We start from the raw sequence: 21,946 nt of genomic DNA on the forward strand, positions 1-21,946 counted from the left end.
AATATTCTACCGCTAGATGTCCTCGCAACTGTCAACCACCCTAAAAGGGGGAACGGCATCATGGACGCTATCAATGGCGATGGCCAGTCGATCGCAGGACCTTTGTTGATTCGGATCATTCAGACGCGAGTTGGTGACGAATGTGCATCTACATACCAGGTCCAAGTGCAGTCAAACTAATTTCCGTGTACATGTGATACCTTTTCATCCTCGCCAAGTGTTGTCGCAGCTTAGCTCAAACTTGTAGTTGAGGAGAGTAGTTTATGTTTAACCCAACAGTCGAACCATGACTCTCTTCTCATAAACGTCAGAGTCTTTTACGTGTTGTGTGTGTGCGTGCGTGTATGTATGTGTGTGTGTCGTTTCGCCAAATAAAAAGAAGAGAGAAGTTGACCAAAAGAAAAAAAAAACGACATGATGGGCTGGCGTTTACCAAGTTTACGATGGTTGAACCGTCCAAGTTATTCTTCCCTGCGGCCTCGTGTTTATTGGATTGCCATCCTCGTCGTCCTTGTCTGTTGCCAAGACATTGGATATTGCTCCAGCCAAGCAGGTGTGTGATATTTCTGTTTCCTTGCCTGCTACTTAAAACCAAAGAAAGATATTCATTGGAAATCGTTCAAAAAATAAAGAGAGGCCTGTTGAATATCCACCAAATAGTCTAGTTGGAAATCTGGTTGGGTTTGTTCTCCGTTCCTCTTGACAGAATAAATCGCTTACGGGGTTAGTTCCTCAACATTCCAACCCTAGAGAACCAGGGGCTGTGAAAAAGAAGAAGATGCATCGATCGATTCGATTTCCATCGGCCTACAGTCGAAAGAGATTGTCGAGTTTCCTTATTTGTCCATCGAGAGAGAAACAGACGACGTATTCGGTTTTTCTCATGTCCCCCCTGTTTTGTTATAGATCGTTACCAGTCGAAAAAGTCGTAAAAATCAACAGAAAAGCGTAGCAGTAGCCTCTCTTGTATCGCATGTTGGCTAGAAAAACAACACAGTCGAATCGGTGGGACTTTGGAATATAACAAAATAAAAACACACACACACTAGAATGATAATGAAGATGAGGGCGCAAACATGTCGATGACAAACTTGTCTCCATTGGAATAGATTTCGTGTCCTCCGAATCGGCGGTGGGGTGGTCCAAAGTATTTTTATGGCTCTTGATTGGAATGAGAGTTTTCTTTTTTTAGCAGTTGGCTGTCAGAAAGATTCTATACCAGAGCTTCTTTTCCGACTGTTAAAACAAAGAGACTTTGTGTGTGTGTCTGCCCTTTTTTCGACTATACCCTAGCACAGTGGGGTGTCTTAAACAGGACAATATGCGGGTTCACTGGAAACTTGGAAGGGGGGAAGAGCCAACCATTTTATTTTTCCATGGGAAATGATTGACAAGTCTTCTCTTTGGTCTTCTCATTTAATAATCCGGGCGGATTAGGACTGTATAGAAAGAGAGAAAAAAGAGGATTTCGTTTTGGACAGAATTTTTATTTTACCAGGGCTCCCGCATCCGGAGCCTCTTCCATCTTCTTGATTCGTTCCGTTCATTCATTCACTCACAACTATCGACTTTTGAGTGAACGTCGATCGCTTTTGTTCAAATTTATTATTTCTGGGGTTATCTGACATGGAAAACCCGATTCGACGGATGCCTTTTTTTGTTATTATCCATCGGCCATCAATATTCCTTTTTTGTGTACAAGTTTTGAAAGGTTTCGAGAGAAACCCGAAATGCTGTCCAACTCGGAAAACTTAAAAAGTAAAAAAAGAAACAGGTTCCAACCATTTTTTTCTTCTCTTTTGAGCTCCCTCCAAAGAAACTTGAACTAACGCGCGCCGCTTTGAAGAAAAAATAAAAACGTTATATATATTCATGAAAAACGGAGGGAAAGTTGTCGTTCTTACAGGCAAATTTTAAACCCTGGTAAGGAGGGGGGAAGACTAGCGAGAGAGAGAGAGAGAGAGAACCGGATGGGTATGTAAGTTGTAGTTTATTACTTCGACACACCCCACTCTCGCCCTATTTATTTGGCTGGCCTCGGTAACTTTGCGTGTGCTATCATGGACTACTACTCCGTCAATCGGTTGAGGGAGAAATAGAACGTGTCCGATGATACAGAGCCCCCGCTAGCTTCCAACTTGTAACGCAATTGGTCCCTCCTGCTGGATAATGAGATAAGGCGATAATCCAGAATGACCTACTGTTGTTGTTATTATGACGTGTGTCGTTTCCAGCCAGACACGACAACTTGGAACTTTTTTATATCCACGTACTCACGTAGAGAGCTGTTTCCCCCCAACTAAAACAGATTGGTATTCTATTCTCTCCATTGTTTTACACACACAAAGTTAACAACTTGAGAACAAAAAGAAAAAAAGAGAGGGAAGAAGAAACCAAATCTTCTTTTAATGGCACCAGGGAAATATACCTATATTTACTGTGTATATAAACCCCCTTGGAAAGAAAAAAAAGGTTGAGCTCATCTTTTTTGTTTCCAACCCAAAAGACCCGTGTTCATCTCGCAGGTAATTAAAAACGAAAAGAAACCTGGTAGGTAGATAGTGTATACTAGTACATGGGGGGTTAAAAGTAAGTTTAAAGTCTTCTTATTTCCATAGGGGGAAGGTGGACAGATTCATTAGGATTCATTGTTTCTTCCTCCCAAAAGAGGCTGCAACCCCTCGAACCCATCGGAAACATTATTTTAAAACAAAAAAGGTAAAAAAAGAGTCTCTAAGGATTCGCCGCCATTTCCCTCCTCCTCCCCCTGAAAAGGTAGAAGAACCAGCTATAAAAAAGATACAGAATTAAAAAAGATTAAAACTTTCTTATTCTTCTCCCTGCGTGCGTGTTAAAAAATATTTAAAAAAACGAGTTTCTTAGCTCATTTAAAATTGATTGGCGTCGAGTCCAATTTTTGTTTAAGGTTTTTTCTACGGTCGACTCGCGTGCAACGCGGACGACCGTGAATTTGTTTCGAAATGACACACCCAACATGTTGGAGAAATCACAGACGCATTTCTTGTCTTTCCAGCCAGCCAACCAACATCATTTGGGTGTCGTGAAAGGGAGACTCTCTGCTGCTGCCTAGTTGAACACAGAGAGAGAAATGCAAATGCACAGAGAGAATGCGTGTGTGTGTGTGTGTTTATTTGGTCATGTGTGTTTTCTTTATTTTGCTAGGAGGAAGAAAAGAACTTTTATTATTATTATTCCCCTGGATTCTTCCGGGCGTGCGCTTCTCTCTCGCATTGTAGACACAAGAAAACCCAAACGTTAGGGGAGAAAGAAGAAAAAGAAGAAAATTTTTAGAATAGAAAAAGAACCTTCCTTCTTCTTTGTTGGATTCCCCCCGAGGCTACGTTCATCAACCCCTTCTCCCATTGTCTACCTTTTCGTTTCTTTTCTCCCTTTTTTCTACCTGAAACAAGGCGAATGGATAGATCGAAAGAAAGAAGAAGAAGAGTTTTTTGTCTATTTCTCTTACAAAAGATGAATCGATTTCATCGTATCAAGACACCAAATCCGCCATCGGAATGAAAATAAGGAAACGTCCAATAGGGACGGACAAGAACACAAGGCTCTCGCCCCGTGGTTGTTGTGTTGTTGCGCCAGGGCCCGAAGATAAATGCGGACGTCAACAACAGTTGGATCAACAAATGTCTCGAGTCTGTTTCGGCAGACTCCCGACTTAATCTCTCCTCTTCTTCTTCTTCTTATTTTGGGCAAAAGTTTTTTTTTTCTTTTTCCGAGGGATTTTTATCGATTTCCCATCGCCGACCGTCCATCACTGTTTGACAGAACGGACCAAACAACCATGTCCATCCTAACTCTCCCCATCTCTCCCCCCCCCTCTCTTGAAAATGTTCCGAATCGACCAGATGCCAAAGTTCCAGTTTCTCTCTCTTCTCCGATTGTTCCAAAGGGAAACTGCTGGAAAAAGAAAGAAGAGGGGGTCGTCCCTTTTTGAAGTGCAACTTATTATCTCCCTCTTCTTTTCGACTGGTCTCTCTCTCCTCTGTATCTTGTGTGAATGCGCGTGTATTTCGGGCTGCTTGTCACGCATGGCTGTTTATAAACTTAACAAACTGTGCGGAGTCGGTCTGTCTGTGTGTGTGGAAAGAACTCTGACCTTGTTGGTGAAACGGAGAGATGGACAGATGCGAGCAGCCAATGAATGGCTGTGGCCCCTTTTGTTTCACCGTTTTTGGGTTGGAACAAAATTTTTGATTTGATTTCGCTCGGGCGTGACAACTCCAAGCCGAGAAAATGATTGCGAGCGTGTCACTTTCGAACACACACACACCGAGAGAGAGAGAGAAAAAAGAACCTTATCCAATAGAAGCAGATGGTCTATATAGTGTGTACAAACTCCCCCCTCGTTTCATGACAGCTGCTCAGACCGTCGGGTAGTAGATTTAGTAGCACTTAACGTAGTACCGAGTTCTTCTCCAAGTCGAAAACCTCACCGATAAACTTTTCGTTTTGTAGAGGGGAAGTTTGAAAACGAGCTGGCAAACATGGACGTTCAAAAAATGTTGAGTTCATATTTATTTTTGAAAAAAGAAAGAATAAAGATAAGGGATGAAAATGTCGACTGCGCTGGAACACGTCGTTTCACACCCCCCTCACGACCAACAAAAGTTTGCCTCGTCTGATGATGGCCATTGTGTAGTTTTTTCCTCGGTTGAGTTGTGTGTTTTCGACTCCTCCTTTTTCCCGTTTCCTTCCGTCCGGATGTGGAGTAAAAGGGCGCATTCTTATGAATAACACAACAAAACCCAAAAGAAAGAAAGAGAAGAAGAAGTTGTTGTTGTCTGTCTGTGTGTATACCCATTAGTCGTGTTTAGTCTTGTAGACGTGCACGTGGAAGGGCGTTCCTTCCGGGATATCACGAGAGTGCCGTCCACCACTCCGCTGGAAGGAAAGGAAAGAGACTTAATGGATCTGTATTTATATATTCTCGTCCGCCGCCCACGCACACATTGCGGATGCGTCCGTCTTTGCCTTTTTTCTTTCTTCGTTAAGAAACTCTAGTCCCCCCCCCCCCCCCCCCCCCCACCAACTAACGAAACAATCGGAGGAAATGAAATGTCACGATCGTTGCTCGTTGCTCTCAATGAACGAACGAAACCGAATTGAGGCAAGGTGAGAGGGTGGCTGGAACGAGGCCAGGGCGGTTTGTGTAGGTACAATGTGTGGTTGTAGTTGTTGTTCGTCCTGGAACACGGCCAGTTTTCTTTTCTTGATTAGAACCAACCCCTTTTTCGGTGCATTGTCAGTTTGGGAATCCTTTTTTTTTTTCTTTTTTCTCAACTCGTTAGATTTTTATTTGTTGTTTGTTGTTGTTGTTGTTGCTGCTTTTCTTCTTCCGTCCCCAATCGATTCACGGGAGACTCCTCGTGTTCCGCATTCGTTGCCAGTCACGCCGAGCGTGAAACAACCCAAAATGGATAAAAAAGAAGAAGAAGAAAACTCCCACCTGGTGGAATCGTCTAAGCAGAAGCAGCTCATTAGTGCTAACAAAGGCCAAAAGATATTGTTTTTTTATTTGGTCGATTCCAGCGGGTGGGTAGTTAACTCATCGATTTGGTAGACGAGGAAAAATAAAAATAAAATAACTTTTGGTTGTTGAGTTTTTCCTTCCGAAGAAGAGACTATAGTCCATTTGAGAGTTTCTCCCCTTAAGGGATTGGACCCTGCCAAAAAGTTTGTTTCACTTGTGTCAACTGAGCAGAGAGAAAATGGGAAATGCAAACATTTCGGGTCTGGGACCCAGTGTCGTCCTTGTTTGCGTCCAGTTCTCCCTTCTCGACTTACTCAACTGTCCCTTAACAAGGAAGCCAATTGGGGGTTCGAGTTGTACAGTTCCAGTGTCCTATTTCGTCCAGGCCAGCACAAATAAGACACACAGACAGAACCAATGACTATATGAGAAGGGACTAGCAACTAATCCATCAAACCCACACACACACACATCAACCTATCAACCTACTGGGCTCTCAAAGTTTGGTCCTTTTTTTTACGACTGGGACCGCAACGACCGGCCAAGTTGGACCCAAACTTGTGATGTCGATGCGAAGTTGGCGAGTCACCCGAGAAGACGTAACTTTGTTTTGCTATTTTTGTTTTTGATTTGATTTCTCGTTGGCCAGGGGATTTGATTGGCGGATTAAATGGGAATTCTCCGTAAAGTAGTTGGTCCGTTCGATACGAGTGAACTTTTGGAGAGGGATTTTGTAGAGGTCCGGAGAGAAACAGCTGGGAGCTCGTTTGTTTGTTTTGCGTGTGGCCAGCTGTTTCCTAAAACTCTGTCAGCGATTGGAATGGGATCTGCTCTGAGCAGTATGGCTTGCAGGAGTGGGTGTTGATTGAATCGCAACAGAAACTTGTCCTCTTTTGTGTACCAAGAACAGCAACAACCCCTTGTCCTTGGTCCGGGAGGAATTTAATTTTCCCCCGCGAGTTTGTTAGTTTGAATTTGAAATTTTTGGCGCCTTTAACCTTTTCGTTCTCTTATCTGTCCTCATCAGCAGCTGGCGATGAGGATCTGGTGTTTACGGCCGAACCGCAGGACGCGGTCGTGAGTAAAAATTCCTCGGTTGTCATCGACTGCGGTGTTCCAGCTGGCTGGCTTCGCGACATGGAGGAGGCCGGCCCGGCCCCGTTCATCGAATGGAAACGAGACGGGGTCCTTCTCAGTCTCAACGGAGAAAACAGGAGGTATTTTTCTTCCTCTTTCTTATTTAACAATTTAACCAATTTCTGAAATTTATTTTCGGCCTCGTCCGCAATTAAACACGGCCCGTCGACTTGACGGAATTTATTTTTTTTCTTTTCCTCCCCTGTGACCCAAAAATAAATTAGACGTGTTCATTTACTTTCTTTTTTTCCACAGATCGGTGCTGGCCAACGGCTCCTTGTCTTTCACCAGCGTCCAGCACAGTCGTAATGAGCGACCGGACGAGGGACTCTATCAATGCTCGGCCACCAGACCGTCGGTGGGCACCATCATCAGCCGGGCAGCCAAATTGCAAATCGCTTCGTTGCCCAGATTTGAACTGGAGCCCAAAGACGTGGCCGTCCGTGTCGGCGACACGGCCCGTTTCAACTGTTTGGTCATGGTATATCTAACAAATTATTTCCCAGTTTCTAAAAGTCATCAATCCACGCCCCTTTCTTATAGCATTCTTTATCATTTGTTTATTTATATAAAAACAGAAAAAGAAGCAAACAAACGAGAGAGAGAGAATCTTATCTTCTGTCCCGCGTTTAAACGTTCCATTCCCGAAAGAAAATAAATAAAATCAAAAATTGGGAAGAGGAGAAAAAAGGGCTGGACCAATTAGCTCAGCCATTCCATTTTTGTTTTTGTTTTTTCTTATGAGATAAGAGAGAGCGGATGGACGGGTTAGACTATTAGAATAAAAGAGGATGGAAGACTAGAAAAAAAGGTGACGATGATGAGGGCGACTGAATGCCACAGAGTGTAACATTTGACTTTTTTGTTTCACGCGGTGTTAAGAGAAAAAGAAAATCATTTCCAGCTCAGCTGGGAGAAAAAAAAAAAGAAAAATGTCAGGCGGCATATCCGGGCATCTTGCCCGGCTTTTTGTTTGTTGGAATGAACGTTCTCTCTCTCTTTCTCGCGTTTGGCGTAGCGAACATACACACGCACAAATGAGACTGATGGATGGTTTATTTTATAATTTTTTTCGTTTTGTTTTATTTATTTTTTTCCCCATCGTGTACAGGCGACGCCAGCTGCTCACGTCCGTTGGTTGAAAGACGATCTACCCCTAAATTTAGATCCGGCTAGGATGATTGTGCTGCCTTCAGGAGCCTTGGAACTGGAACAAGTCCAACTTTCTGATCAGGTAATAAATTAACCAACTTTGGTTGCGGAGGATTTTCGGTTTTTGTGTGTTGGTTATTTGATTTATTTATGGGAATAAATCAATTGCTAATGACTCACGCGATGATGAATGCTCTAGGGCTATTACCGGTGCAATGTGTCCAACGTGGACAAGCACCGCATCAGCGCCGAAGCCAAACTCAATGTCCACTCTGAGCTGGAAGAGGGCGGCAAGCCGGAAGCGCCCAACTTCCTGGCCGTTCCCAGGACCACGGTGGCCATCGAAGGCACTCGGGTCACGCTGGAATGCGCGGCCAACGGTCATCCTCGCCCGGATATCACCTGGCTCAAAGACGGAACCACCATCGATTTAGAGTAAGTCAAACTTTTATTTGTTTTAATTCGAATAATTCCAGCAACATTTTTGTTTACTTTTTTGGTTTGGTCCAGTCATTTGGGCAGCCGATTCAAGAGCGTGGGCTCTGGCAGTTTGCAGATTGATGCCGTGACGGAGGAGGATGTGGGCGTGTACCAGTGCCGGGCGGAGAACACGGAAGACTCGGTCGACGTGACGGCCCAGCTGGAAGTTCAAGTGCCTCCGCGCTACATCACCCGCCCGCGCAGCACAACCTCCCACGAAAAGGATGACGCCGAACTCGAGTGCCAACTTTACGGACGGCCAGAACCCACCGTCCAGTGGACCAAAAATGGAGAACTAATCATCGAAAGCGAATATTTCCAGGTAAAACAAAACAAATTTGAATAATGAATCATCTAATTCTTTCCTCGAATTCTTCAACCAATTTTCTTTCCATTTCAATTGCAGATTATCAACGGAAATAATTTGAAGATTTTAGGTCTGGTGGCCTCCGACTTTGGTATCTACCAATGCATCGGCTCCAACCCGGCCGGCAACGTCCAGGCCGCCGCCAGTTTGACCATCTATTCATCAGGTACGAAAATGAATTGATTTTCCCTTCCGTCGTCCCATTCAACTGTCCGTCGTCCCAACCAAAAGATTCCGCATGATTTATCACATTTTGTTTTATGTGTTCTGTCCAAAACCGGCCATTAACGTGAGAGCCGGCCCTTTTTATTTGTGTTGCATGATCAATGTTTTGACATTTGTTTTTTTCTTTTTTCTTTTTGAATTGATTTCCCCCTTGTGTCCGTCCACCTTTCCCACCCACCTTGTTCTCTCTCTTTCTCCATGTGGCATGCAATTGTGGCGATGATTGCCGTGGGCATGATGATGATGATAAGATTACGACAACGGCACGTCGGCTAACCCTGGCATGGATTTGACGACGGCTACATCTCCTACTGCCGACTCAGGGACACGCGAGGCAGCCGCTGCTGTGCCGCCACCACCCGACCAGACGTCCGAGTCCAGCCAACCGGACGGTTCGATCACGCCCGACGGTAATAACGACGGGTCGACGTCGTCACTGCCATCGGCGCCCAGGGATGTGGAAGCCCTGATTGTGTCGTCTCGCTTCGTCACGCTCAGATGGAAGGAGCCCGTCAGAACCAACGGACAAATTATTGGCTACTCCATTTTCTACCGACAGGAAGGATCGGAGCGGTAGGGACCAACCAAACCACTTGGCCCGTCTAATGGCCCTTTTTTTGTGTGTATCCGCTCGATTAGATAATCAATTTTCATTTTCACTTTGAATCTCCCAGGGAACGGGTGGTGAATACGAGCCGATCGAGATTGGAAGAGGTCAACGTCCCTGGACTGCAGCCGGGCAAAAAGTATTCACTGCGGGTGGCAGCTTTCAATGAAGCCGGAGCCGGAGCCAGCACCAATTCGCTGGAAGTGGAAACTCTGGTCGAGCCGCACGTCCTCCAAGCGCCGGCCAATTTGAGCGTCCAGGCGGTGTCGTCCGTCAGTTTGATGGCCAGCTGGGAGTCGCCGGATCTGGCAGCCGCCGGTGGAGGAGCTTCTCACGGCGGACAACACTTGCCCATTCGCAATTACAAATTATTCTACATGGAAGTGGGTTCGGCCGAGGAGCACGAAGTGGTGACGAGTCACACGAGCCACTTGATTCACGGACTGAAACCCTACACGGAATATTCCGTCTGGGTCGTCGCCTTCAACGACAATGGACCCGGGACCAGCACCGAAGAGGCCACCGCCAGGACCTGGTCCGATCTGCCATCCGACACGCCACAGAACGTCGTCGTCGAACCGGCCAGCTCTTCGGTATGAAATGTTTATTTATTTAAATTCCGGCTCAAATTTTTAATCGAATTGTTTTTTTAATTCATTCAAAATCAGAGCGTCATTGTCCGCTGGGAGCCGCCGTCGTTGGAGAATCAGAACGGCATCATCACCGGCTACAAGATCCGTTACAAACCCAAAACTGGGCGTGGACGTTTGCCTTTGAATCCCGGCTCGTCCAACGCCGGGTCGACGGCCACGACGGACGGCAGCCGACGGCTTTACACGCTGACTGGACTCGTGCGCGGGACCGAGTATCAAGTTCGTGTCTCTGCCCTAACTGTCAACGGTTCCGGTCCCATGACTGAATGGATGACTGCCGAAACTTTCGAAAACGACCTGGACGAGAGCCAAGTGCCGGAGCCGCCCAGCTCATTGAGAGGTATGAATAAATAACTCGGGTCGGGCCGATACATTCATCAAACAGATTTCGGATGATTAAAACGTGACAATTTTGGTTTACCTCCATCCAGCTCGACCGATGACGAATTCGATTAGCGTTTCGTGGAATCCGCCCAGCAACCAGAACGTCATGGTCCGCGGTTACACGATCGGCTGGGGCAAGGGCATTCCGGACGTTTATTCGAAACTGGTGGACGGCAAGCAGCGGGCGTTCGTCATTGAGAAACTGGAAGCCAATTCAGAGTACGTCATCAGTTTGAGGGCTTACAATCAAATGGGAGACGGGCGGCCCATCTACGAGACGGTGCGGACGCGCGAGGAGTCGACCCCCGAGCCGCCCAGTCCCCTCATTCCGCCCGTCGGATTGAAAGCCATTGTGTTGTCGTCGACCACCGTCGTCCTCTACTGGACGGACACCACCTTGCCTCGCAGTCAGGTATACTACTTTAAAATTGCAATGGCCATTGCCAAACAACTTTGAATTTTAAGGACGAAACTTTCATTTTCATTGTTGGCGTAATGTCGAAAGGGAAAGGAAACTTGCGGTTTTCTTTTTCCCCAAAAATATGTAACCGAAAATTTCTCTTTGCTGTTTTTTCAGACTGTCGCCGACTCGCGGTACTACGTCGTGAGGTACACTTCGAGCCACACGTCGAGCAATCCGCGCTACCGTTACATGAACTCGACAGTGCTCAATTGCATGCTGGACGATTTGAAACCCAACACTCAATTCGAATTCGCCGTTAAAGTCATCAAGGTAAAAATCATTTTTTTAAATATTTTGAAAAGGTGTTAATTAATTTTTTTTGTTTAAATCTCAAATAGAATCGTAGAGAAAGTCCCTGGAGTCTGGTGGTTCCAAACACAACATTCGAAGCGGCTCCTTCATCGCCGCCACGCGATCTGACGGTCGTTCCGGTCGAGGAGAATCCGTCGGCCATTAACTTGAACTGGCAGCCGCCCAAGCAACCCAACGGTCAAATTACCGGTAAGAATCGGAGAAGGCTAATTCTTTTTGTTGTATAACAGCTGGAATTTTATTAAATGATACGAATGAATGAATCTTGTTCTCCAGGTTACGTTATCTTCTACACGACAGACAGCTCGCAGCGTGATCGAGACTGGGTGGTTGAAGGTGTCGTCGGGGATAAGATGACCACGACCATCAAAGGCCTGACACCAGATACCGCATACTTCATCAAAATCCAGGCCAGAAATAACAAAGGATACGGCCCTTTCTCCAGCATTATTCAATTCCGCACCAATCCAAGTACGTCATTGCTCATTTCTTTTTTTAAATCGTTTTGATTGTTTTATTATTTGATTTTGCTTGTTGATGCATTTCATTGTTATTTTTCCCCTTTAGTAGTCTTTATCAATTGATTCATTATCGTTTGGCATGATCCGAGTATTTGTTTTATTCAACCTTTTTTTTCTCGTTTTGTTTATTTTACCGTCCAACCCTGTGGTCTTAAAATTTAGGCAACGGTATGACTTATCACGACGCTACTCCGGTTAGCAGAGGTAAATTCCTTTAGCAGCATGATTCCTGCATTCATTTATTATTTGATTTGAAAGTCATTTTTTTTTAGAGTATATAGAAATCTTTTAATCCACCCGGAATTTTCTTAATTTTTCATTTTCTTTTCTCCGTCCCTTTTCAACTCAACAGATAGTCGAGGCATATCCAGTATGACTTTGTACATCATCCTGGGTATCGCTACTGGTATCATAGTCATCCTCCTGATTGTCGTGCTGGTCGTTGTCTTCCGCCGCAGAGATTCCGGAGTGACCAACTCTCCGGATCGTTCCAAGAAAGGCTACGTCAAAGGGAACGTCAAAGGCGGTAATAAAACTGGCCAGAATTCTTTTGGCTTTGATTGTGTCAAATTATCGTTATCTACTATTACTAACGATTTTTATTTTTTTAAATGTTTTCCAGGTCCAGGCAAACTGGGCAAGGCTGACAACCCACCCGACTTGTGGATCCATCACGACCAGATGGAGATGAAAGGATTAGACAAATCCCTGCACCGTTCCGGCTCCGTCAACACGGTCTCACCTCTCAACATGCGCCGATCTCAAGACCTGGACTCCCTGGACGGCATGGCCTCCGGATCAACTGCCGGTCGTGGCCCCAGCACGGCAGCCAACGACTCGCTCGATCGCCGGGCTGCTTACGTGACAGCTTATGCAGGTACGTCGGGGAGATACGGCCATCAGTCGATGATGTTTTGATCTTTTTCTCTCTGCATTTCCGTCAACTTTGTTCACATTAGATGAAATCTGCTTTCCATTTGATTTTGGCATTATTACTTTTTTTTTGGTTTCGTTTATTTGAATCATTTTAAATTTTTTATCTAATTTGTGCATGGCTTTGCTCGGTTCTGTTGAAACTCTGCAATTATTTGATTTTTCTGTTTGGTTTTTAATTTTTTTTAAATTTATTTATCATTTTGCATTTTTTTTTCTTTTTAACCTCTGCATTAAAAAAAATCAACTGAAATCCCCTTGATGACCCGCACTCGCTTTCCTACTACCCCGCCCGCCCAACCCACACACAAACAAACACACAAAATAAACAAAAAACCCTACGCAGGAAGTAGCAACTCACTCAGGCGTCCCATTAAACCCAAGAGCCTTTTGATTAGTGTCGCTACCACCACCCAACCTGTCCGCGAACGTGAGTATACACCGTTATCCGATTTTTCAGTTTCTACCCCTCCTTTTTTTTATCTATTTTTGTTTTATCTTTTGTTGGTCGTTTCATTAATCTTCTGGAGCCCATTTTATTTTTACAAATTTAGTTCTTACGTTTTTATTTATTTGTTTCCCCCTCCCAACTTTAATTTTATTTCTGTACGTTTATTGTCTTCTTTTGCTTATTTCCTGTTGTCTGCTTTCATAATTTTCCCATAAAAATTTTTCTCATCCGGTTGTTGTTGTTGTCGTTGTCGTCCCATTTACTTTTTATGTGCAACTGAACCGGTTGATTGCTAAACTTTTATTTTGTTTGTCTTCTCTTTTTTTATCTCACGCGGGCCAACAGCTGTGGCAACAGTGACACCGATCCCCAACGGCAGTCTGAATCAACACAGCGACTCCCGGCCCGTCTATCCGGCGGCGCCCCGCCCTGGAATTTACCCGTCGGCCGGACCTTCTGCTGGTGGCCGGGCTCACGTGACGGTGGACGTCAGCGCTCCGCCATTAGAGCCGACTTATGGCAGTCAGGGCAGCTATGACAGCCGTTCCAGTCTCGTCCATCCGCCGCCAGGTAATATGGCCATGATGGTGGGCCAACCGCCGTCTATGGCACCTCCGTCGTCGGCTCTCATGGCCGTCGCCGATGCCAAACGCAACACTCAACTCGGTCATCCGCTCAAGAGCTTCACGGTTCCGGCTCCGCCTCCGCAATCGGCTCCGCCCGTCAAGATCGTCTCGCCAAACAGCGGCAACAACCGCCAGTCGGTCAACCCCATGACGGCGCAGTCGAGTCCCTACAAGAAGTCCCTGGCGAGCGGCCCAGTCACGTCACCTCCGCCTCTCCATAAAACCAACAGCAGCGGAGGCGTCCGATCTGGCGCCAACGACCTGATCAAATCGCCGGAGAAGATCATTCAAAGTTCGTACAGCACCGAGGAGCTCAACCAGGAGATGGCCAATTTGGAAGGTCTGATGAAGGATTTGAACGCCATCACTGCCAACGAATTCGGCTGCTAAAGAAAAAGATAATTCGTAGTAGTAACTCGCCAACACCAACAACAAACTGAATTCAATTTTTTCGTTTCTTTCTTCCTGTTACTGCCCCATTTAGACGGTAATCGAGTGGAAGAGAAATAAGTCCAGGCCAGTCGGTTGAATTCATTTAATTCATCTGTCGATTATCTTCGTATTTCTCGTAACTCTTTAATTTTTACACTGCAGCTGTTTTTGTTTTTAATTTGAATGGTCGATCCTGATTTTTTTTTTGGAAGGCAACTATTTGGTTAACTTTCAAGCAAGGGCTTTTTTTCCCAGCACAACCGAAGTGGCATTTTTATTTTTGAAATGATGCGCTCCAATCATATCTCTCATTTATTTTTCACCTTTTTTTTTTGTTTTCATGTTGATTTTAGTTTATATGAACCAATTGCGTTATTATTTCTTCATCCTTCATTCTTTTCTTGATCATTTTGAAAGTCCTCCATCCATCCTTTTCTTCGTTTGAAAAGGAATTGAGAAAAGCAACAAAAAAAAATTATTTCGAAAAGATTTTTACAATCATGTTCTATGCTCATTCAGGCTCGGAAGTCTTTTCGCGTGTGTCTTCGTTTTTGTTTTCATTCGTGACTCCTCCCACACTGTATGTTCTCCGGCCCCACCCCTTTTTAGAAAAAAAAACTTGAACAAAGATGACCGGTATATAATAATTCTAATGTCATCGATCGTCAAAGTCGATGATTTGAGAAGTTTTTAAAGAAATCAGCAAAAGAAAAGAAGTAAAACAATTATTTAAAGGAGTCGATCGATTTACTTTTTTTGGTAAAAAGTAAATGTCCTTCGAAAAGTATTTTCTCTCCTCGAATGAAGATAACAAAAATCGTAATTCTTGTGTGCAGCTTTTGTAACGAGCGCGTGAATGAATGTGTCACAAGTTTGAACTCGATTGTGTGTCCCATTTTGTTTTTCCTCCCCGTTGTTTTTTCATCTTGTTTCAATTTTCTGGAGCGCTTGTGTGTCCTCTTTTTAATTTGTAAGATGTTAAACATAAGAGTATATGATGATGTGCGAGTGACTGAATCCACCCCCCCCCCCCCTTTCCCGAATTGACCTAAAGATTGTGTGGTGTGTCGAATTGGGTGTCGTGTAATATAACTCAGTGTCCGCTTTTTAAACAATTTCGATTGGAACCATTCTCAGGTTAATCGGAGTGAACGAAAAACGTTGATTTTTAATTGCACATCCATAGTCGTTTAATTTGAAAATCGCTTGGATCACAATCTATATAACCCAGTTTTTAAAAATGGCGATGTGTTTTCCGTATTTACACATAGAGGAATTTGAATTAGGTTTTTAAATTTTGGTTAAATAGGAACGACCAGAATTTTTTTTTACTCAGCCGCCCACGCAACAGTTTTGCTGATCGACGATGATTGTTTTGCCGTCGTCCTCTTGGCCTTCTTGTGCTAACTCGGCTATACTCGTCCTGTGTTCTGTTGTGGCCCACAGGTACACATCCAGGGTATGCTCTGCACAGTGGGCAATAAATCTACAAGAAGAAAAAGTAAAATATAATCAATTGGAATTACAGCCGAGTTAAAATTAAAGCTCTCTAACCTGATGAACGGCCGGACATCTCCTTCGTTTGCTTGCTGAAGGTAATCGTAATATTTGGCTCTGTCCTGTTTGCGAATGATGACTGGAGGGTAGCCACTTTGCATGAGGATTAGATTCATCAACAAGCGAGATGTGCGTCCGTTGCCGTCGCTAAAGGGGTGAATGTACACGAGTTTGTAGTGGGCCAGTGCAGCGAAACGAATGGGGTGTTGAGATAGAGATTCAGCAGAATTCAACCACCTAACAAAGTCTTTCATCAAAAGTTGGACCTCTGAGGGACCTGGTGGAATATGATTCCCCACAAACACTTGCGTCGATCTCAGTCGACCTCCTTCAAACAAGTCGACAAAGCCCAAAACTCGTCGGTGGATTTCGAGAATATCTTCAAAGGTAATTGCTCCTATTCGGTGGACTAGAGTGCTGTTGATGTACTTTAAAGCTGCGTCGAGGCCCAAGACTTCATTGTGCTCCATTATGCTCTTTCCGCCAACTGCCATGCGAGTTTCGACAATTGTTCTCGTCTGAGCTAGAGACATCGTGTTGCCTTCGATGCCCAATGTGTGGTAGATGTATTGAAAATAGGCTTCTTTTTTTATTCTTCTCAAACCAGAGCTCGAGTCTGGAGTGTTCAGAAGGTCATCTCTTTTTTGGTCTATCCTTTTAAGTAAATTGTTGTCTAATTCATCGACTATGGGGGAGGTTCTCTGATGATTTTCGAGTGCTCTCATGTGATTTGGAGAGAAGGTGAGAGCTCTTGAGTAGTGATAGTCTGCATCCAGGAGATTTCTTTCGGTTTCTTCTAAAAACTCCCCATAGTGATTCAAGATGTCAGGATGCTCCGGGTTTAGAGCCAGGGCATGGCTGAAAAGCTTCATCGCTTTTGAGTGTTTTCCACTTTTATGCATTTCAATAGCTGCATGCAGAGCTCCCAAAGCTTCCAGAACATTTGCTGAAATAAACAACAAGATAGTTAGCGGGATATAAATAAATAATAAGTAAATCAAATACCATCTTTGCTGTTCTTCTTTTCTGAGGTCTCAGCAGTAGACACATAAACGGCTGGATCAACTGACAGCTCTGTATCGCTGCCCACAGACAAGTGAGATTCATCAGGGACCAACACAAACTTCTGAGATTTTTCTAAAATTTTTCGTCGATTAGCTATTAAATCTTCTGTAATCCTTTCAGTTTCTTGAAGTCCGATTTCTTTTTGGATGTACAACGTCAACATCGACACAAAACACGTAAACATCACACCCAGAGCAAAGACGGCTAGTAATGTTAAACTATTCATGTTCCCTCTGAACCAATATTCGGTGGAAGGAAAATTAAAACGGGGTAACAAGGCTGCTTTAAATACACTTACAGCCATGCTAGATAAAATGATTACTACATCGTTTCAAAAACACAACCAAGGCTGACGTCAAACTGTCAGCTGGTACGTATACGTACTGCATGCATATGTATGTCAGTATGTGATGTAATATAAATAAAGAGGTTTTCGGGTCTGAAAAGTAAATAGTGAAAGTACTTCTTAATGAATAATTGCAACAGATTTATCAGCTTGATTAGTCGCTTGATAGTGTTGTTTTTAATTCGCATGCAAATGAAGAAATACCTTTTCGTTCAATAACAAACGAATTGGCAACTTTGGATTGCCAGTAGATGATATTATTTTCAGTGACAGTTTCAGATCAACTTATATTAAAACAACGAGTTTTAAAACCACTTGAACGTGTTTAAACTTACTGCAATTGTATTGCGAACTTGAAATACAACAAAATTTATTCACGAGGTTTGATACTTGTAAAAATGTTATTTTTTCAGCCGGGTATGTGGCGCGTACCTGTAATCCTGCTTCTGGGAGGCTTGGTGTAGTGGATGGCTTGAGGCTGGGAGTCCTGCTGGATCGTCGCTTGCGTTGAACAGGTGTCCGCACTAAGCTTGGCATCAACATGGATCGGTTGGAGGAATCCGGCAGATCCAGGTTATCTAAGGAGGAGCGAATCGGGCCAGGAGGGAAACCGAGCAGCCAAAAGTTCCCGTGTCGGGCAGTAGTGGGATCGCGCCCGTGAGTAGGCGCCTTTCAGCAGCCCAGCCAATAAAGTCACACCTACATCTTTTTTCGTCTTTTTTCTAATCAAATTTCATAGAATTAGTATTTTGTTGACTTTATTTCACCATAAAATTTGTTTTCCGAATTTTCAGCATGCGGTTTCAGTCGGGGACATCGGCCACACAAGCTAGCTAAATTGAATCACCCCTAAATTGAATCACCCCTAAATTGAAACGTTCTCGTACTTGGCAGTGATCCTTATGATGAAGTCGGATGAAGTACGGGAACAAGGCCTCATGAGTCATGACAGCAGCGAGCAGCAGAATTTAATTTATTTAATGTTACATTTTTACTGATTGAAAATATTGCTAATCAAATTTTCGCTATTATTTCAGTATAGTACATCAGCAAAGAAAATAAGCTGTTTATTTTACAAGTTTGTGGCCTTCTGATTTAGGTAACTCATTGAAATTATTATTAGTGTAAAAATAATAACCAGCAAATTCATTTACTCTCAAAAGGAATTCTGTGCCGATTTCTTAGCCCAGTTAGTGGGCTGCATGTGTGTTAATGCGCTTTTGCCAAGACTATCCTGCTGTCCAGTCAAGTATTGATTTGACTGTAGGACTAAGGACTTCACAGTTTACAGTAGCCTCCTGGTTCGACAATTACGTTATTCTGCTTTTATTCTGCAGTGGCAATGTCCCTCAAGGTAACTCTTCTTATTTTTTCCGCCGAGAGTGACACCGGAAGTTGTGCTGGTCACGTACTCACGGCCCATTTCAGCCGATGGATAAATTTCATACCAATGGCCAATGATACCTCGAGGAAATTCCCCACGTCTTGGAAATGAATAAATTATTTCTTTGGTGCGCCAAATCATGCAAATCATGCATTGATTAATTAAAACTAGAAATGATTAGGCCTAGTAAAGGAAATGACAATAAATCAAGTGTGGTGAATTTCAAGTAATTTAATATTTTTGTTATCCGGCATGCTTGCTATGCGACTCCATCCTATCCCAATTCTCAAACTTTCGTTACACGCAGTTAAACGTAATATCCTAATAATAATAATACACTGTTAATAAAAAGAAAGTCCGCCGAAAGTGTTATGGATTTGATTGCTTGTAATTCCAATATACATATAGATTCCATTCTGTCACACCCATTCATACTGCCTTGCAGAAATACATATTATCGCTCGTTAGTCATTTAGAGTGCAATTCTTGCACACGCATAAACTATGAATGTGATAGAGACTATGAGTGATAGAGGTCCAGGTTCATTTTTCCAAGCCAATTTTTCCTAAGGCGATTAACCGATTAGCAGTACCGGTAAATTATATGATTATATTTTTTAAAATACAAATTAAGCAAAATTGTGAAAATTTGCCACCGCTGGGCGCTGGATATGATTTTAGATCGGAATGGGAATTGGGATTCCATGGAACTGGCAACTGGGGGTAGACATAGAATTTTCTTCTGTTCCAAAAGTCGCGATTTCTTTCTTTCTCATTTCTCAGTTCTTACTAGGCACTAGTATCTCAGACTGCGCAATTACTCCCTTGGTAAATATACTAAGTACATCATTGGTCAAAATTTAGATATTTTTCAAAATTTATCTAGGGTGCTTTGCTTTCTTCATGATATTCTTAGTTCTATTACATTTGGTTTATTATTTCATTATCTACATACTATTCTTTAGGACGAAATCTATGGTAACTTACTAAACCTTTTGATTCTGCAGATTCTCGAGGAAACAATGTGTTGACGTGGTTGTCGCAAATTTCAAATGTATCCAATGAGCAGTCTTCAAGGTGACGTGTCCACAGGTGTAGGCTGAGGATAGGCTTTTTCCTCTTAAAGTGTAGGTATTTAGAAGTATGCTCAATAACTGAATATTCATGATGACAACTTTTATTCTTAATGTTTGTGAAGACATCTTGCATTATAGTCTTTCGCTCCTATCTGATGTGCATAGTTAATTGTGTTAGGTTGATATTGATTCATTTCCTTGTTCTAATCTATATTAACCTTTGGTTTCAGGTCGTGATTGTATAGCCTACTGCTTTGCCCTGTGTATCCACCAGTGTAAAAAACTTGTGGTTTTGATTGGAAGTGAGTTTGGTAAAACATTCCTTTATGTGTCTGGCCTTAATGATTTAAAATATTTCCTGAAATATCGTGGAGGAATCATGTATTAGCTCTAAATGAAATTAGGCACTTCGTTTTTGTGTGTGTTCAGAATGGAAATATATTAATGCAATTTTTCTTGCAGATATCCTGTGATTGTACCTTGGTTGCAGTCCTCATTGCAGTCTGCTTGTCATTTAGGTAGTGTTGATTCTAGAATTAGTATAAACATTGGTTTTATGATGATTCACAAGCATAGGTCATCTGATGTTGAGGAAGATAAATTTGCAAATCTGAAATGGGTTGAAAGATTTTTATCACATGTTGTCTCCATATTTCTTAATTTTTCAATTTTATTTAGGTATGTGGCTTTATACTTAGGGGTCTTGATCCCATACTTGAGCAAGAAGAATTACGTTCGGGTAATCCGTTTTAATTATGGTAAATATTTTAAAATGCTTAAACTATAATCGAGGATGATGAACACTTTATTTGCTACTCTTGACTGTTTTAATGACGACAGAAGAAACCACCAATCGTTATCTGATGCTTACATTTATTGTTAATTAGCTGTATAATTATCGCGCAGAGATTTATTAACGAAAAACAATTTCTTTAGCAGGTCAATATTACAGACGATGGCAAAGGATACTGCTCAAACCGGCTTAAGCTTCAATGTGGGAAGTAAGTAAATTGATTTCGTTTTCGTAGGTGTTCCCATTCCTGGTTAAAATGATGTTAATTCGTGCGTGGCATGTGATCATTTGATGCATAAGACATTGTGTCATTTACTGATCTCGTTTTCAATTTGTTCCCCTTCTATTAGTTTGTTGCGATGTGAAGTTCGTATTCTTTGCTTTCGGATGGTATCAGGTTTTACCTCATACGAGGTATAAAGAACGGGATTTTACTGCTTGTTATAATCCATATGCGAACTCGATTGTGCTAGACTAGATAAATGAGTTCGATTCTGTTCTGTAAAACATTCTTCTTTCTTAAATCTGATGTTCTGTCATAGTTACCGTAACAAAACATTTCCTTGACGCATGAATAGTTGGATGCCACATTTAACAATTTTTCCCGTAATTTCGAATGTATGGGGTTAAATCGAGTGTTTCGTTGGAAATTTATGTCTGCCAAACTCCATGTTGATCACGAAAATGGTAAAAGTTGGTAGAGTTTTAAGATATAAACCTTCGGTTGTTGTAGACCCATCCCCAGCAACGTCAACCTGCAGAAGGGAAGAGTTCGCATAGCTTGACTTTCGAAGGTCAATGAGATCATTTACGTAAAATATGTGATACAGTGGTGTAGAGGTTGGGTGAGTACGCGATGTTTTGCATCATTATAAAGCAGGCCGCAAAGCTGAAGAGGTGGAGGGATGAAGAAAAATCGTACAAAAGGAGAGAAAAGGTGGATAGAATTCAGTTGTGAAAAACTTTGACACGGCAACAACTGCGACGCACTATTTGTCACTAACTGCCTAAATCGCATTACCAGTTCGCAATCATGAGTAAATATTCTGTTTTTAATTGAGTTTTGTTTTAATGATGCTATTGACGATTTGTTTATATGCCAGTCAATATAGAATACTAATGTTAAAATTTATTAATTGTCTATTTAACTATGGCGTCGTGCTGCTGTTGGGTGTTGTATCGTTGATGGCTGGTCGACCACTGGTGTACCGATGTTTCCTGGGTATGGTGGATACTAAGCGACAGCAGCGCAAGAGTACTACACCACGTCGTCCCCTTACTACACAACAACGTCAACATACGTAACACCTGCTTAGTACACCGAGGCACTCAAGTACTACACGAACAAGGATGTAGAGTATTACACGAAAACGCTGCTCCCAGCTACTACACCAAAGCCCCGAAGTATTACTCTGCCCCAACTTACATCACCATCGCATCACATGCCATCACCAAAGCGCCTGAGTACTACACCAAC

The 21,946-nt window shown here is 43.0% G+C and overlaps 3 protein-coding genes and 2 long non-coding RNA genes across 10 annotated transcripts in view; 3 read left to right on the forward strand and 2 right to left on the reverse strand.

Moving 5' to 3' along the window:
* LOC124336700 overlaps positions 1-21,946 on the reverse strand; it is a 580,524-nt gene that overhangs the window by 380,051 nt on the left and 178,527 nt on the right. The gene's annotated exons all lie outside the window — the stretch shown is intronic.
* On the forward strand, positions 51-15,364 carry LOC124336017 (neogenin-like). Of its 5 annotated transcripts, none has more exons than XM_046789579.1 (19): positions 51-553; positions 6,534-6,723; positions 6,899-7,124; positions 7,755-7,877; positions 7,995-8,230; positions 8,306-8,597; positions 8,682-8,808; positions 9,119-9,440; positions 9,542-10,067; positions 10,143-10,467; positions 10,559-10,923; positions 11,089-11,244; positions 11,313-11,475; positions 11,563-11,757; positions 11,970-12,011; positions 12,160-12,333; positions 12,430-12,684; positions 13,087-13,170; positions 13,537-15,364. In XM_046789579.1, exons 1-19 carry the CDS (start codon positions 415-417, stop codon positions 14,205-14,207), a joined length of 4,611 nt encoding a protein of 1,536 aa, XP_046645535.1. In that variant the 5' UTR covers positions 51-414; the 3' UTR covers positions 14,208-15,364. The 5 variants fall into 5 exon arrangements, with proteins under 5 accessions (XP_046645535.1, XP_046645539.1, XP_046645536.1 ...); XM_046789583.1 differs by having other exon boundaries at positions 9,191-9,440; XM_046789580.1 differs by having other exon boundaries at positions 6,537-6,723.
* On the reverse strand, positions 15,388-17,242 carry LOC124336209 (protein adenylyltransferase Fic-like). Its single transcript, XM_046789921.1, has 3 exons — positions 16,812-17,242; positions 15,804-16,752; positions 15,388-15,735 (listed from the first exon to the last, which is right to left on the reverse strand). Exons 1-3 carry the CDS (start codon positions 17,173-17,175, stop codon positions 15,582-15,584), a joined length of 1,467 nt encoding a protein of 488 aa, XP_046645877.1. The 5' UTR covers positions 17,176-17,242; the 3' UTR covers positions 15,388-15,581.
* Positions 17,512-18,821, forward strand: LOC124336597. The gene is made up of 2 exons (XR_006917106.1): positions 17,512-18,316; positions 18,381-18,821. It is a non-coding gene; the product is annotated as an uncharacterized LOC124336597 (long non-coding RNA).
* Positions 19,322-21,506, forward strand: LOC124336561. Of its 2 annotated transcripts, XR_006917044.1 has the most exons (7): positions 19,322-19,428; positions 19,608-19,727; positions 19,907-19,978; positions 20,139-20,194; positions 20,355-20,434; positions 20,613-20,677; positions 21,347-21,506. It is a non-coding gene; the product is annotated as an uncharacterized LOC124336561 (long non-coding RNA). The 2 variants fall into 2 exon arrangements; XR_006917043.1 differs by lacking the exon at positions 21,347-21,506 and having other exon boundaries at positions 20,613-21,340.

This window comes from Daphnia pulicaria, chromosome 4 (genome assembly GCF_021234035.1).
Source record: "Daphnia pulicaria isolate SC F1-1A chromosome 4, SC_F0-13Bv2, whole genome shotgun sequence".
NCBI lineage: Eukaryota > Metazoa > Arthropoda > Branchiopoda > Diplostraca > Daphniidae > Daphnia > Daphnia pulicaria.